Source organism: Sceloporus occidentalis, unplaced genomic scaffold (genome assembly GCF_023333645.1).
Source record: "Sceloporus occidentalis isolate IW3139 unplaced genomic scaffold, rSceOcc1.0.p SCAF_20, whole genome shotgun sequence".
Taxonomy (NCBI): Eukaryota; Metazoa; Chordata; class Lepidosauria; order Squamata; family Phrynosomatidae; genus Sceloporus; species Sceloporus occidentalis.
In genome coordinates this window covers 11,818,624-11,835,799 of record NW_028317000.1, presented here as the reverse complement: position 1 = coordinate 11,835,799, position 17,176 = coordinate 11,818,624, and the positions used below count along the sequence as shown (strand labels likewise).

Sequence of the window (17,176 nt, the reverse complement as noted above, 5' to 3'; positions counted from 1 at the left end):
AGCTAATGGGTAAGAGCCAGCCCAGTGTAACAAAGCGGTTTCCAAACCTTGGTCCTCCAGGTGTTTTAGACTTCACCTCCCAGGATTCTTGGCTCTTGGCTATGGGGTTTCTGGGAGTTGAAGTCCAAAACACCTGGAGGATCAAAGTTTGGGATTCGCTGCTGAGGGGCAGGCAACATGTTGAAACAGAAGGCCCTATTAGCCATATCTAACAGAACATGGTGAGAAGTTATTGGAGCTGAAGTCCAACATGTGGAAGGCCACAGTTGTCCAGCTCTGGATTAGTGTGATCTGGATGAAGCCATGTTCGCATCATCACTTAGTCACCAGGTCTGGCCTATGACACACAACCACTTGCTTCCCTTAGGCCAAGACTATTTTATGAGTAAAGTAAGAGAGAGAGAGAGAGAGAGATAAAAAGACATTTAAATCTAGCAGAACTGTAAGCTGCAACAGTTGTCTTTGGACAGAGAAGCAGGGTATAAATAAAGCTTTTATTTTATTATTTTAGAAATATTCTTGCTGTCTCCCTCCCTCCAGCGGATCCTGCTTGTGGCTCGGAAGTGTTTAACCTGAAGCACATCCTTGCACATGATTTGGCCATTTCAGTTCTTGCAAGCTCCCCTTTTAGGGGCTGCTTCCCAAAATGCTCCCAAATCCCTGTGTCTGTACAATGCTTTCCCTGGGAAGATCCACCCGGTAATTGTACATTCATATGGGTATCAGCTTTACTTTTCTATTATGATAGGAGCTTAACTTTAGTTACTATATTGCTGAGCTTATGCATCTTTCACGCATTGTAATTTCCCCCCCAAATGATTAGCCTTTATGCTAACCGTACTCTGCTAAAGAGAAAGGAAAGCTTGGTTAGGCAAGGGGGTCGTCTCCACCATCTGCACCATGTGAAGCCTCACCCTCCATATTGGCTACCTATGAGCATGTTGTTGTGGAGAGAGAAGGGAAAGCATTGTGCCGGCTGCAAGAGCAGGCCTGTACCGAGCCCCAGGTCCCTGTTAGCAACGCGGCTCTCCCAGTGGGGCTGCAGGCCTCCCCTCCCCTCCTCTCTGTGGCTGAACTCAGCAAGGAAAGAATGTCTTCTGGGGCCTGGAACTAATCAGGCTTCATGTTTCCTGCCTGAAGTCACCAGGCAAAACTGGCCGCCCTGGCCTTGCAAGAGCTTCCGGCCCCAGCTTGCTTTTCCACGTGGCTCAGAGGCCTTTCCCAACCCCTCCAAATGGGCACTTAGAATCATGAGTTGGCAGAGATGCCAAGGGCCATCCTGTCCAACCCCATTCTGCCATGCAGGAACTCAAAATCAAAGCATCCAGACAGATGGCCATCCAGCCTCTGCTGAAAGACCTCCAAAGGAGACGATCACACTCCAAGGCAGTGTGTTCCACTGTCGAACAGCCCTTACTGTCAGGAAGTTCCTCCTAATGTTAAAGTGGAATCTCTTTTCCTGTAGCTTGCATCCAAACTCTTTCAAACTCAAGATACTCATTGGGGGGGAAACCAACACTGCACCACAGCTTAGTGTGGACAGGGAAAGGGGCAAGCCTAAATTCATGCCATGCCTCACCAAAGACTTGAGACGCCAGCCTTGGAAAAGACTGACATCCCCACAAGTTCTGTCTCGCTCCTGCCGTTCAGCATGCCAACTGGGCAGAGTACTTTTGCTGCAGGGCTAGGCTATGGCTTGCTGTTCCAAGGCTGGAGAAAGGGTGTGGTTGTGCTTTTGGGGGAAAAGAAGTGTCTCTGTTGTTGACGTCAGCTTGGGAGAAGCTTCTTTTCTCAAGCACAAGAACCCACCTGCCCAAGGACTTAACCTGTGGCCTGGAAGGTACTGAACTACATCTGCCCCAGACCCTAGCTGGCATGGTGAAATATCCAAGATGGGGGTTTCAGTTCATCCTTTGAAAGCCAAAGTTTCCCATCCATTTTAAGACTTATTGTTGTCCAGCAGAATTGTATGATAAGCGGTATAGAGATGTGAATGCTCTTGCTCATGCTATGAAGGGGAGCAGCTTTTATTTGCTTACTCCGCTTCCAAAAAGTACACAGTCAACCTGTCCTGTCCATGTTTTCCCCCCCCCACGGATTCAACTATCCATGGCTTAAAAATATTCCCAAAAGATATAAATTCCAAAAAGCAAACCTCCATTTTGCTGTTATGTAAGGGACACCATTTCACCACACCGTTGTATTTAATGGGACTTGAGCATCCATGGATTTTGGTATCCACAGGGAGTCCTGGAACCAAACCCCAGCGGATACCAAAGGCACACTGTACAACGCCACAGTTTTTTGGTTGATAAAAGACAATAGTATAAGTGATGGATTGGTCTACAATTCCCATTATCCTCAGCCAACGTTTATCTAGAGCAGTGGTCCCCAAACTTTTGTCCATCAGTTGTTTGGGACTTCAACTCCCAGCTAGACTAGTCAACAGTCAAAAATTATGAGAGCTGAAGTCCAAAGCATCTGAAGACCAAAGTTTGGGGAACACTGATCTAGAGGGACAACAGTCCAACACTTTTATGGCCAATCTTGGAAATTTTAATGACAATTACCACAAAGTGAGGAGGGTGCAGGAGGCAGAAACACTTTCAGTGCTCAGAAGGTGCCTTGTTAAACAGAACTCTTTGTTTCCTACAGCCCTAAAAAGCCCATGTGTACCACATATGCAAATCACTACACTGGCATAATTTACGGAGTCAAAATTAGGAAGAAGTGCATTTTCCCCCCTTTAAAAGAGCACCGTACACACTAGTCTCAGCTGTCTCCCTTACCCTGGATAAGGGCGCATGAAGAATGCTTCCTTTGCAAACAGTGCTCCCTTCCCCTCTCTCTGGGCTGGAAGGGCAAGCTGCTCCTAAGAGCAACCCTTATCATCCACTGACCATGAATTTCCACTGCCAAAGCTTGCAACTACTGTTCTTTTAAACACTAGACAATACTGGCAGAATTCCAGCATCGTCCGCGCTAATAGTCTGAATGAAGACACACGTCCCTAGACCTGATCTCCATAAACTCATGTTATCTTTCTCACCACATTGCTAATGGAAATGTTAAGTTCCTGTTGTCCTTAAACAAACATAACTTTAGCCACTAAGTTCAGGCAAGCTTCTTCTTCATCTTTTGCAGAGTCCAGTTAATTTGGCTTCAGAGTCATTCCTTGCTTGAGACAAGAGATATCAGTGCTCAAACACCATGCTAGGCTAGATCAGATGTTGTTGGCCTTTTAGAGTTGAACCTGGCAACTGCAAGCTATTTATTTATTTATGGGATTTATATCCTGCCTTTCTTCCAAATGGGATTCAAGCCAGCTATTCACAGACCTTCCTGAACTACAGGATTTACCTTTGCCTGGACCTCCGGTGACTTGGTACACTTTCCCAATCCTTTCCCCCCTTTATCAAGCCTTGGGTCTCTCACATCCTTCACTGTAAGCTCAATAAGCACATAAGTTCTGTTCTGTGTACTGCCATCTACTGAATATTCTACTTCTGCCAAGACAAGCATTGCAACTGAATAGAAATGTCTGAATCGCTTATTTCCTTCAGCAAGCTTCTGAGGGTACTTGCCATGATCCCCAAGTAAGCAACTCCACTGTTTTGGGTCAGAAGAGGTACCACCATAAGGCACTCCCATGCAATGCAAGCATCTTAGCCACAGACTTCATCTGCAACAACGACTGGTGGTCAGCATCTCTAAAGTCAAGCTACATTTATAGCCAATACATGGCATGATGGGGTAAATATCCATAGGTCTTGCCACATCCTCTTCTTTTTTCCCCAAGTTAGTTCTATTATTATTTTTTAACAGCCAAGTATTCAAAATAAAAAGATGTAAAATGGCTGAAGACAGCCTCTTCTCTCAATTTTCCCAGAATGCCTCTGTGCCCCAAGTAACGGCTGCAGCAAGTTTGCTTTCTGCTTCTCTTTTCAGTGTCATCGCCTCACTAAAGCCAGAGTACAGAAAAAATATTTCTTTAGGTGACATCTCAATAATTTTTTTCAAGGTCTCCTGAACTTTCAGCCTATTCTTGTCTAGAACAGGAGTTGGCCATCCTTGTTCTGTTGAAATTCCCATTTCTTTGTGGTACAGAAGTCCACACACCTGCCATTCTTCCTCCTCCTTCCCTGTCCAGTAAACTGCTGTGAAAGATCACTCTCAAAAAGGCCTTTACTATTTCCAGGTGGCTTTAAAATTAGGCCAACAAGCTGCCCTTGTTGATACCCATCCACTGGCAGTATCTCCCCAGCAGCTCAGGCCAAGGTCTTTTTCTAACTCAGATAACATGGTGCAAGAAATTCTACCAGCTGTAGTATACCAGTAAAGCTATACTCTCTCCCAAAAAGGGTTAATATGGCCCCACCTTTCTATGTTTTAGCCAGTGACTGCAAAAGCACTTTGATAATTGACAAGGACCCGGACACACAGAGCTGGCTTGGCTCAGTGAGAACATCTGGCCTTCTAGACTAGTACTGGCTAGGGTTTTTTAAGTCAGGGATGTGGGCCAAGCCTCCCATGGACTGCCTACAACCTCCATTGAGGGCCCTGAGTTGTGGGGCCAAAAGCTTGCCCCTGCTCCCAGTTGTTTTTGGTTTCAATACGTATGTGCCTTGATTTGCTAAAGTAAAGTTGTGGGTTTTATTTTTCAAGAACCATGTTCTTCCAGTTTTTGGCAGGAGGGAGTAGTGGCCCATATAGGAGTGTGTTATGAGAAGACTGATCTCCATGCTTTCTTAAGTTGCCCATCCTTGGAAGTAGAGACAGCAGATGGGCTGCCACTTACCAAAGGCCCCTCTCTTCATGGAGATCAGACAGGTCTGAATCTGAAGCCAAGGGCACTGTGCCCACTGTCCCGCTACCAGGATACCCCTCCTCTTGCAATCAGACTACAAATCTGGTCTGTGCTTTTATTTGGCCCATTCACAATAAACAAATCCTGAGTCTCTTGTTCAGATCCCTCCCCTGCAATTCACGCTCTCACGTCCCTCCCCTCAAGCCCCCCTCTCCCACAGCTACAATTCCTGCCGTCGCTCTATCTTCAGTAGTTCCACTTCAAAGATTAACGTTGCACCACCTGGGGAAAAAAGACAGAGAGAAAAGAGGAAAAAAAACAAGAGAACACATGGCACTGTGAATATGGAGGGGGGTACAATATAAGTGTCGCCCCTCCTGTAAGGATGGGTTTTATGGCCACCCAGTTTCTGAAGGGCTAATAGCTGACAGCCTGAAAACTTCTTCTATGCTTGTCCTGGCAATCAAAAACCAGAGCTCAGAGAAGTTACTTTAGATTACAACTCCCACAATCCCCCAGCCAACATGTTGGCTGGTAGATACTACAAACTGCAGCCCGAAAAGCTTTTTCAAGCCCAGCAAAAAACAAAACAAAACTAGCAGGTGGAATGCCTATGATGCAAGTGAAGCCAGTACAGTGCTCTTGGAAGAGTAGATGAGCCCAGTTGACAAAGGAGGGAGCTGCATGCAAAGCTCTGCAACCAATGCTACTTCAACTCAAAACAAAGTGGCTGCAATCCTACATGGCTCAACATTGTACAGAAGCTTTGCACATGGACCTACGCTAAACTGACCCATATATCACCCCTGTAGACTTACCACACAGAATCTGAAGTTCCTCTGCATGGCTATTCCATGCCTCACAGGGAACAGGGTTAGATAAGAGTCTGGCTATATCCCTATAGCCAGAAATGGGAAAAGGTTACAGCAGTGCTGAAATCTGCTGAGATCCTGTGGAGGAGTCTCCTGCTGCAGAATTTCTCCAATCCTTTCCACTCCTCCAAGAGGCAAGGAATAGCTATACAAAGGGAGGAGGCTTCAAATCTTGTGCAGTATACTGGTGGTGGGAGGCACTTTGGAGGAAGGGAGGGAGGGAATACCAACCTCTGCAATGCCCCAGAAAGGACACACAGAAGTGTCAAGGAAACCTACATGTGTGTGTCTGTGTATGTGACTAATATGATGCCAACCAGTATGTGGGAGTGATCCTGAGAAAGAGGAACACAAATAAGACTTACCTGGGATTTTGGGTGGAGCCCCCCGGTCTCCATAACCTGCGAGAAAGGAAAAGAGAAGTCACTCCAGAGATATACTCCATTCAAGATAGTGCTACAGAAGCCACTACACCCAAGTTCCAGATGGTGAGTGATGGCCACTTTAAGTGACGATGAAACAGCACTGACAATCCCTTGCCACCAGCCCTCCCCAGGCCACTGGCTGGCCCCTTACCCAATTCTGAGGGAATCACCAGCTTCCTCTTCTCACCCTCACACATCCTACAAAAAAAAACAACAACAGAGGAACTATATAAATTCATTCAGCAATCAAAATGCATAGCATCCCTGATTCTGCAAAACCATGAGAGCTAGGATCTCACCTGAACGTAATATTTATTTATTATGCTTTAAAATTTATACTGGATCTTTATCTTTCCAACAAAAGATGCCCAAGTAACAGGCAGGTGTAGATACACAGATAAATTTTGTGTCTGCTGGCAAAAACAAATGCATTGGAGCACAAAAGAGATGCAGCCTTCCTTTTGATGCTTCCATGCTTCCGGAGTGCTCTGTCTGAAAATGTGCACCTGTCTTCTTTCCTCTTTTTAAAAAGGCTTTAAAGAGCTACGTATTCTAGGCTGCATTAAATTAAAAATTTAAAACTATGATACTCATTTATTGTTCTGGTTATTTGAAATATACAGCTGCCCCTCCATAGATTCCTTTATCCACGTATTCAATCATCCATGGTTTTGAATATACATGAATCTGTGCATGTGTATAAGTAAATTCCAAAAAGAAAATTTTTATTTTGCCATTTTATACACCATTTTACAATGTCATTGTATTTAATGGGACTTGATTTAATGTACCCATAGATTTTGGAGCCTGGAACCAAACTCTAGTAGATATCAAGGACCCACTGTAGTTTTAATTAACTGGATCATTATTATATTGCTTTAAGGGTTTATTCTGCAAACCACTTCAGAGAAGTTGTCCTTCAAATGGTGGCATGAAATATTTAAATCAATAGATGCACACAGATGGACATGTATGTGTACATGCACACACACACCCTTCTTCATGGCAAGCATATTAAAATAAATAAAGCAGTACCACCATAAATAAATAAAATAAACCACATTAAAGACTAAGAGAAAACATTAACAAAGCCAGGTTCCAAACGCCCAGTGGAATCGATGGCGAATTAAGTCTGATATTACCCGGTAGCAACCCGCAACCCGACTGTATCCACTGGGGAGCAGTCAGGTTTTTAGTAAGTGCGATAATCTCCCAAGTCAGACACCTGCAGCTACAGGGAACACTCTTGTCCCCACAACAGCAATGTGGCTAGATATGCAAAAGCATTTTTTGCAAGCGTGTCCAGGCTGTGGAGGTGTCCTCCTTTTCAATGAAATAGGAAAAAGGCAGGTGCTACTTCCAAGAAAGAAAGCTGAGAAACCAGCAGCAGGAGAAGGCTCATACTGACCCACTAATGGATCACTTTTACACACATCCTTCCATCCTGCGTGCTTCCAACCAGTCAGCTTGATAAAGCACTCCCAACCTGATTTCACATGCTCCCCCAGGCCTCCAATGGAATCCAGCATTTACCCAAGCAGGCCCTGGTCCCAGCCTTTAATGACTTGTCCAGTCCCCAAGGAGAAGATAAATGGCTGATCGCGAGTCAGGCTGCTGTCAAACTCTGTCCCATCTTCCAGCTTTCCCTGTGAGGGGATTTTGATGGAAATTAAATGAGGGTGTGAGTGAGCCATGCTTCTCAGCTGAGACTCTAGGTTTGCTATTCAGAAAAAAACACAACTCCATCTCCTGTCTACAGAGACAAGAAATGCCAGGGTAGATTTCAACCACACATCCTTGGTGACTAAGATCAAGTTCACACACCAATGCCAGTCATTTGACAACTCACAGCTTGCTGTGAATGATTCACAGCATGCTGGCTGGGAGATTCTGGAAGCTGTAGTTAAAAAAAATTAAATTAAATTAACCTTTCATAAAAGGGCTACTGTGATGTGTTTTACATGTGACTGCTATTGAAGAGCGTTCTGAAAGTTCAGTCATTGATAATGTTTTGGTTGTGATTTCCTGCATGGCAGGAGGTTGGTCTGGATGGCCCTTGTGGTCTCTTCTAACTATGATTCTGAGAGTCTATGGAAGATTGAACAAGCTTGTTTTCTGCTGTATAGATTCAAATTTCAGGATAAGATATTAAGGAAGAACTTTCTGATAGTAAGTGCTGCTGGAAGTGACTGCCTTGGAAGGTGGTAGACCCTCTTTTGCTGCAGCATTTTAAACAGAAATTGAATGGCCAGCTCTTGGGAATGCTTTAACTGTGGATACCTGCACTGGCAAGAGGTTTGATTAGATGGCCCTTGTTCTCCCTTCCGACTATACTATTATATAAGTCTAGGAAATCTACATGTGTGGCCACTGTCACATCTTGTAGCAGAAACTTTCTCACATTAATCACACAATTGTCCACAAAGTCCTCCTTTGCTATCTCGCCATGCCACAAAGATGACTACAGGCTCTCAAAAACTATGCTAGCAGGATAGAAGCTCTAACAGGATCTACCAAGATCGTAAGAGTTTCAGTATGGTTCCAGTGAGCCATGTAACAGTGCCAGTCTAGATCAGTGATTCCCAGACTTTGGTCCTTAGGTATTTTGGACTTCAACTCCCAGAAGACCTAGTCAGCTTGTCTAACACTCAGGAATTCTGGGAGCTGAAGCCCAAAATACCAAGATGACCAAACTTTGGAATCATTGGTCTAGATAATTAAAAGAGAGGCTCAGTGTCATTGGCCACCAGTTGATGAGTTGGCCACAGAAAGTACAATCAACAATATGAAATTGTTGATAATTGAATTGCACTGGAGGACGAGCCAAATGGATCCTCAACTATAATCTTCCAAGTTATTCAAAGTAAGTATGCCATGTCTGGAGAATTTCCTTTTGTCAGCTCTGAATCTCCTGCCTACCCATTCCTTTGGATAACACATGGATAAACTAGCAAAACTTTTATCTACATCCACACTATCCATGGTTCTGTAAACTACTATGACCCTTCATTGACTTGCTTACCCCCATGCTAAAAAAGATCCAATTGCTGGAGCTTTCTCCTTATTCTGAAGGCTCTCTTGCTGACCCTCACCATCAAGGAGAGGCTGTAATTCAGTAAGAAAGCACCTACTTTGCACTTGGAACATTCCTTGTTCGGTCTCTACTGTGTAACGTTAAATGATTCATCAAAACCTGAGATAGTTGCTGCCTGTCAGTGTTCACAATGTTAGATGGGACCAAAGGTCTAACTCAATTTCCTGTTTTAGGAGGAGAGCAGTCACTCAGTAGTAATGCATATGCTTTGCATGCAAAAGGTCACAGCTTCTAGGCCTTGTGGTCACAAGGATATGCTTGAAAAACAGAGTGAAATCTAAAAGCCAGGAAGAAAACTGCTGACAAATATTTGCAGCAGCCAAGGAGCCTACAGTTCCTTGCAAGAGAGACACTATGTCAAGATGCTAAATTTACTGAAGGTTGTCAAATTTGTTTTTTTTTTTTTCCAAATCACATTGAAATCACTTTGAGGTAGACATCTATTTTGTTGTCCTTTTTTCAAAAAAGTAATTACAACCCTAAACTTTGCACATTCGGATTTAAAAATAACTGTTAATTTCACTCACCAGCCAGAAAACACTCCCTTCCCGTATGTTACCAGTTATATTGACACATTAGCCTCCAAGCCACCATCTAAAATTTTAAAAGCAATTCAGACACCTGCATTGCCTGCCCCAGATGCTTCCAAAAACACACTTACAGCCTTGTCAGTCTTAATTTATTAATTGCATGTATTTCCTTTTCTCGAGTGAGTTCAAGATCTCCTCCCCACTTTATCCTCACAAGAACCCTGTCGTGTAGGCCAGGCCAAGCCAAGCCAAGAGAGAATGACTTAAGTCTAAAGTCACCCAGCAAATTTATTTTTGTGGGGACAACAACATAGACCTACCAAGTCCTAGTTCAGCACTCTCACCTACTACAGCATATGGAGTGAGAAGTGCTTGGTTAACACTACCTTTCCTTTCCTTTCCCACCCAACTTTACTATGCTCACCGTGTAATGCATGTGGAGCACATCTCCTTTGCGGGATTTGATGGGGCAGTTGTCAACTCGTTTTTTTACTCCGATCTGGAGCTTCCGTTTACCTTCGGTACTCATAACCGGTGAACAAAGTGTCCATAGAGCAATGGTCAGGAGTGCCGCTCCCCGGTTCACCTGCATGATGGAAGCCCCTGCAAGGGATAAGAAGCATTAGTAGGGGAGAGATGTCCATGGGGGGGAAATCACTGTCACCCCACCCTCAGCAGCCAAGGAGTTAAGGGGAAGGATCAGTTCAACAGCTCACAGGCAGACAGTTGCTTTCTCTCCCCCAGGTGTATGAAAGAAAGAGGGATGGGGAGAACTTCAGCCTTTCCATTCACCCCACACTATGCCCAGGGCCTGGGAAAGGCACTGGGGTTTGTTGCTATATTTCTTTTTTTGAGCTAACAGAATTATATCATGATATGGAGTTCTGGGAATTGTAATTCAAAAATGAAAACTTTCCCATGCTCTGACCATGTCAACTAGGACATGGTCAGGCTCCAGGTAACTTTACCTTGTAACACCACAAGTCCCCTAGCATGGGACTGTAGATCCTGCCAACCTTACTTATTTGGCCTCCTCTCATGTTAATGCAATGTCATCCCTCCAACCAGAATTTTACACGATTGCACTGTCAGAACAACACACCCACTAGTTTCTCTTGTGTGGGAAAACACATCCCTTTGGAAAAGAGCACAGAATGTCAATTTTCCACATGGCAATTTGCTATAGCACCACCAGTCTTTGAGCGTGTAGGTATTTGCAGCAGGATAGAGAATTGCACAGCCCTACTCCACTTGTTGGGCTTCAAGTCCCAGACCAATGGTGAGGGATGCTAGAAGATGCAACCCCCACTCCTGCTTTAGAAGCATAGGCATGTATATCATGTTCTTAAAGCTGCATTTTGAGGATTTGAATTCTGAATGACTGCTTCTCAGATAATTCCCAAGCATCTAAGTCTCTCTGCTCTTAACAATTTGATGCAAAATAACATAAATGCACTACATTCCTTATACAGTCAACCATTTTCTTTTATTCACGCATTAAAGCATCTAGTCTATGGCCTGACAATGTTTTTTTTTAAATGTACATTCCAAAAAAACCAAACCTTGATTTTGCCATTTGATACAAATATGCTGCTGTATTTAATGGGACCTGAGTATCCAGGGATTTTGGTATCCATGGATGGTTATGGAACCAAACCCCAGTGGATAGCAAGGGCCCACTGCACTATCCAGGGCTGGCTCCTACACATTTCGTATTGGTTTCTATAACAAATCTCCTCTTTCACCAGCTGCCTTTGCCAGGAAATACACTCATCTCTCCATATTTGCGGCTTTGATTAATATGTTCTCCCTAGGACTCTCTAGGTCCTCCAGTGCAACTCTATAGTCAACTTTAACCAAAGGTTGCACTGAAAGACCTAGAGATTACTAGAGAGAATACTATACTAGGCATTTGTAGCTCCTCCATTGCAGTTCTATGGTCAGTGTCTGTTAGATGTTGACCACAGAGTTGCCCTGGAGGACCTAGAGATTCCAAAGAGGTGTCCTCTCAGGTAAAAACATGTTGTTTTTGTTATTTGCAGTTTTTCCATATTCATGGGGGTCTTGTGCCCCTAAACCTAGTAAATATGGAGGGACAAGTGTATAAAGAAGTTGGGAAAAAGGACCCTCTCTCCATTCCAACTGCCATGGCCCTGGCCTCAAAAGGAGAGAAGAACTGCTGGACTTGGTCCCCTTCCCCATTGCCATTCCCTTCTCCTTTTGTGCCATGTCTTTTATAGACTGTAAGCTCTAGGGCAGGGAGTCTAACTAACAATTAATGGAGCCTAATTAACAATTTGTAAGCTGCTCTGGCAGAAGAGTGGGGCATAAATACAGTTGGCCCTCCATATTTGCAGATCTGATTGCTTGCAGTTTTAAGTTGTTCTCTCTAGGACTGTCAGAATCCCAGTGGTTGACCAGAGTTGTGCTGGAGGACTTTAAAAAACACCTGTCTAGGCATTTGTAAGTCCTCCAACATGATTCTATGATCAGCTCCTGGCAGATGTTGCCCATAGTGTTGCACTGGAGAACCTGGAGATTCCTAGAGAGGTGTTCTCTTAAGTAAAAATAACAGTGGTGCTTTGATTATCTGTGGCTTTTCCACATTCACGAGGGTCCTCCACCCCTAACCCAGCGAATGTGGAGGGACCACTGTACTCTGGATGAAAACAAGAGGGCTCCTGGAGAGGCTGTAGTTCGGTAGCAGAACACATGCTTTGAATGCAAGGGATCCCGATTTGATACCACAAGCAGCACAGATGGGAAAGATCCTGATGTCTTGGAGAGTCACAGTGAATTGGAGGATGCAGTACTGGGCTGCAGAGACAGACCAGTAGCCTGGAGACCCTGCTTATGGCAGCCTGGAGTGGGCCACCAAAACCAGCAGTCTGGACGAAGGGTGTCCTAAGAAGCCAAGCTCTGCCCCCTTCACACGACACACGGGACATCCAGAACAAAAAGCATCCCCTGTTTCCGCCCCGACATTAATTCATGCAAGAATTGTTGTCTTTTGAGATTTGTCCGGCTCTTCATGCCCATGTCGCCCGGCTCCTGCCCCAGCATGCAACAGGGCGCAGTCCCTCCAGGTGGCCCACGGTGGACCCTGACAGCTTACCTGTGCAACCAGAGTTGACTCGAACTCAGCTCCCTCCCCTGGTGACGCCAGCAGCAGCAGTAACCACCCCAGTCCAGATACTGGGCTGTCGTCTTCCTCCCCCCATGAAAAAATACCACCCCCAGCAAGGCCCCCTGGCTTCCCCCTCCCTAAAGTCTCCCCAATAGCCACCTAACCCTCCCACCCCCCAAAATACATTGCCCTGGCCTCTTGCCCATAGGAAAACATACTTGCCCATAGAGAATCATAGGAGAATATTTGCCCACAGAAATCATAGGGAGAGACTTGCCCAATGTTTTCCTATGGGCAAATATTCTCTTGTATTTCCTTATGGGTGAGTATTCTTCTACGTTTCTCTATACTCTCCAATGATTCCTATGGGCAAGTGTTTCTCAATGATTTTCTCTATGGCCAATGATTCCCTATATTCTCCAATGTTTCTCTATGGGAAAATACCCCCCTATGTTTCTTTATGGGCCAGTATTCTTCAATAATACTCTATGGGCAAGCATTCCCCAATGATTCTCTATGGGCAAATCTTCCTAAGGGCTCTCTATGGGCAAGTATTCCCCAATGATTTCCTATATTCCCCAATGATTCCCTATGGGCAAATCTTCTCCTATGTTTCCCTATGGACAAGTGATTCTCAATGTTTTCCTATGGGCAAGTATTCCACAATGACTCCCTATGGACAAATCTTCCCCTATGTTTCCCTATGGCCAGGTATTCTTCAATGATTCCCTATGGGCAGATATCCTCTAAGGATTCTCTATGGCCAAGTGATTCTCTCTGGGCAAATCTTCTCCTGTCTTTCCTGGGGCCAGTCTTCCCCAAGGCTCCCCTATATTCTCCTATGTTGCCCTCCGGGCAAGTGTTCCCCAAAGACGTTTCCCTCTGCCCCTTCCCTCCCTCCCTCCCTCCCCCAGCCCTCCTCCCTCCCGGAGCCCCCTTAAGAGAGACCCCCGAAGCCCCCTTGGCCCCTGCTGCCTGCCCTCCGAGGCCCCTCTCCCTCCTCCTCCTCCTCCTCCTCCGCTCCGCAGTTGGTGACCTTGGCCCAGACCCATCGGATCCCTGCCCCGGAGGGGTCCCTGACCTTGTGGACCCAGAGGTCCCCCTCGGCCTTCCTCTCCCGGGGGACCCAGACCTCCCTGGGGGCGGCCTCCTTCTTCTTCTCCTTCTCCCTCTTCTCTTTCCGGGGGGAGCAGGAGGGGTTCCTCCCCAGCGAGGGCTCTCTGGGGACCCAGACTTCCCCGCCGGGGGGCTCTGGGGGGCTCCACAGGGCGGCTCCTCTGCCCAAGGGGAGGCCTCCGGAGCGGCTGCGGCTGACGCCGGCCTCCTTGGCCCCGAAGGCCCCCTCGGGCTCCCCGGCCCACGAGACCCCCTTCTCCCTCCGCCGCGTCGCCCGCTCGGCCCTCGCCGGAAAAGGAGCAGGGCCCCAGGAGACCTGGGTGGCCGCGTCCCTCAGCGAAGGGCCTCCCTCCGCTCCGCCGCCGCCTCCTCCTGCTTCTCCTCGGCTCCCGCTCCGACCCTCCGCCTCCGGCCCCCGCTCCTCCGGGCCCCCCATCCCCAGGACCCCCGCTCCCTCTCGCTCACCTCCACGCCACTCGAACCACTTCCGGGACGACTTCCGGCGCCACTTCCGGTATCCTCCAGCCCCCGTGTCACGTGGAACGCCCGCCCGCGTCACGTGACCCAAAGGCCCTGCCATAGAACCATAGAGATAGAAAAGGCTAGAACCCCCCTCCCTCCCTCAAGGGACATCCATTAGAGCCCCATTTCTGCCATGCAGGAACTCTCCATCAAAGCGTCCCTGACAGATGACCATCCAGCCTCTGTTTAAAGGCTTCCAAAGGAGACTCCATCACTCCTCTAAGGAGTGTGTCCCACTGTCGAACAGCCCTTACTTACTCTCAGGAAGTTCCTCCTAATGTTGAGCTGGAATCTCTTTTCCTGGAGCTTGCATCCATTGTTCCGTGTCCTTTTCTCTGAAGCAGCAGAAAACAAGCTTGCTCCCTCCTCAATATGACATCCCTTCAAGTATTTAAACAAGGCTATCATATCACCTCTTCACCTTCTCTTCTCCAGGCGAAACATACTCATAGGGCTTGATGGCTTGTGTTACAGCTTCTTTCACTCACAGAATCTTAATAGAGTTGGAAGAGACCCCAAGGGCCATCCAGTCCAACCCCATTTTGCCACGCAGGGACTCACAACCAAATCACTCTCGAAAGATGGCCATCCAGCCTCTGTTTAAAGACCTTTAAGAAAGGAGACTCCACCACAATCCAAGGCATTTATTTGATTGGAGTCTGCATTTAGACCGATGCTCATCATAGCCTTCAGTCTCTGTGTTACTCAGCCAGGTCATTAGTTTGGCTGGGTTCATAGGAGGCTTTCTGACGTTATGGCTTGCCCACCTCCATCCTCCACTCCGAGCTTGGAGTCAGTAGTAGCCTTGGAAAAATGTATGTGTGTATATAGGTGTGGGTGTGTGTATGGAGGGGTTGAGGCCATCCGAAAGGGCTGACTAGTTGTCCCTCCAACTGGACTTTCCAAATATTGACTCATCCACGGTTAGGGCCAAAGTCCGGTGACAAACCCCAAAGGCCAGGCCTAGTGCCCATGCCTGGCAATAGCATGTCCAAACATTGTGTGTCCTGGGGTGCCCAGAGAATATGGAAGGAGTTGGAATTTGCTCCAATTAGAGGGGAAAAAAACATACCTACATACAAACAACACACACATTGAAAGGAATGGACACAAGGAATCAAAGGCCCATGTTGTACCTCACCCTTTTCCCCCACAAAAGACTTGGAGGATGCCTTTGGGAAGAACAGTGGAAGAATATGAAGTCGAAGGCTTTCATGGCTGGCATCCATAGGGCTATGTGGCCATGTTTCGCCAGCATCTATGGCTGGCATCTTCAGAGAATGCTGGCATGGAAGTGAGAGGGGTATATATACTTCCATGCCAGCATTCTCTGAAGATGCCAGATGCCACAGATACTGGCAAAACGTCAGGAAGAAATTCTTCTAGAACATGGCCACAGAGCCCCAAAATCCCCCAAACAGTGGAAGAATAGTGGAGGGAGGGAGGGATGGACACTGAACTTCTCCTGATCCCAAATCTTGGGAGAGATAACAAAGTCTTTTGGGGAGATGATTCTTTCAATGGTTAGAGGATAGGAGAGTGACCGCAACAGTTAGTCAAATCGCAGCTGTAATCATCGCTTGCACCATCTCCCAATGTAGCTGAATTTGTGCTAAGCCTTAGCCTCAGAAGCTATTTTGAATGCTAAGGCTCAGCCTGGCAGGGTGGGAATTAAGCAGTTATAACCCTGTGCCTCTGAGCATGGGCAGAATGCATTCCAGCCACGTTTTCCCAGCAACCCCCCCACAGGGTTTTAGCTTCTAACTCAGGACGGTGGTTTCCAGAAAGGAAAGGTGTTGAACCTTAACATCTCTAAGGAGTTTATCACACAAAGGAGATCAGGAGTTTACCCCGTGAATATCCCTGAAAAAATCGGGTAATTACAAGAAATTATTTCACACGACGTCGCACAAAACCCGCCATTAAAGTGGTTGCAAAGAAGCATTAACGCACATCTTTTAACTTTCAGGATTTCAGTGGAATGCATTTCCGATATCACTTTATGTGCGCAATTGCGTGTGATAATCATTCGAGCAATTACTCGCCATTTTCTGCTTCATTCGTGGGATGCTTTCAAAGTGCTTTAATCTCTTTAATGCTGAAATCAGCCCCAGCGTGATAAACTCCCATGTTTAGAAGCTGCAGACTGAGCCAGTTCTTGTTACAAGGCCAGCTCCTGGTTCTTTTTTGTTGCACAAAGCTCAGTTTCATGGCATGCACTCCTCAAATAACACACACACACACACACATGTAGCATGGCCTGGGGAATCCATGCAAAGCAGCACGTCTCCGCTTGGCACTGCCAATGCTGGGCATGGCTAGGCCCATTCAGACAGCCTGGGAAAGAAAGGAACAACTCAGTAATTCAAAGGCCTTGGAAAGAGGAGGGGGAGAGATCCACCAGCGGTTGGCTGGGAAGGCAAAAAAGACACCATGGAGGTAGGAAGAACAGCAGCCAAGCCGGACCAGCAGGAAAAGCCAGGAACGGCTTCTCCCCTGTCTCATGCCAAGTTGCAAATAGCCTCCCCATTAACCACGACAGCTAAAAGGAGACAGAGAAATGATCCCAGATTGGAGTGAGGTGGCAGGTGCCAGAAGCAAAAGTGGCACTGCCACCCCAATTGGTTGTTTGCTGATAGCCATCTCAAGTCAGTCCCGACTCATGGTGATCCTAGGGACGAAC

At 46.5% G+C, this 17,176-nt stretch overlaps 1 protein-coding gene across 3 annotated transcripts; it reads right to left on the bottom strand.

Moving 5' to 3' along the window:
* Positions 1-4,908: 4,908 nt before the first annotated feature.
* FKBP2 (FKBP prolyl isomerase 2) lies at positions 4,909-14,820 on the bottom strand. Of its 3 annotated transcripts, none has more exons than XM_089483382.1 (6): positions 14,752-14,820; positions 10,153-10,331; positions 7,638-7,750; positions 6,256-6,302; positions 6,045-6,080; positions 4,909-5,089 (listed from the first exon to the last, which is right to left on the bottom strand). In XM_089483382.1, exons 2-6 carry the CDS (start codon positions 10,318-10,320, stop codon positions 5,028-5,030), a joined length of 426 nt encoding a protein of 141 aa, XP_089339508.1. In that variant the 5' UTR covers positions 10,321-10,331; positions 14,752-14,820; the 3' UTR covers positions 4,909-5,027. The 3 variants fall into 3 exon arrangements, with proteins under 3 accessions (XP_089339508.1, XP_089339507.1, XP_089339505.1); XM_089483381.1 differs by lacking the exon at positions 14,752-14,820 and adding an exon at positions 14,437-14,516; XM_089483379.1 differs by lacking the exon at positions 14,752-14,820 and adding an exon at positions 12,844-12,951.
* Positions 14,821-17,176: the final 2,356 nt, after the last annotated feature.

Excerpts from the sequence above, each read along its gene's own strand:
- FKBP2 (XM_089483382.1), bottom strand. The coding sequence starts at position 10,320 with ATGCAGGTGAACCGGGGAGCGGCACTCCTGACCATTGCTCTATGGACA. Across the intron at positions 6,303-7,637 it reads TGGGACCAGGGCCTGCTTGG|GATGTGTGAGGGTGAGAAGA; the intron begins GTAAATGCTGGA and ends TTTTTTTTGTAG. Across the intron at positions 6,081-6,255 it reads GGTGATTCCCTCAGAATTGG|GTTATGGAGACCGGGGGGCT; the intron begins GTAAGGGGCCAG and ends CCTTTCTCGCAG.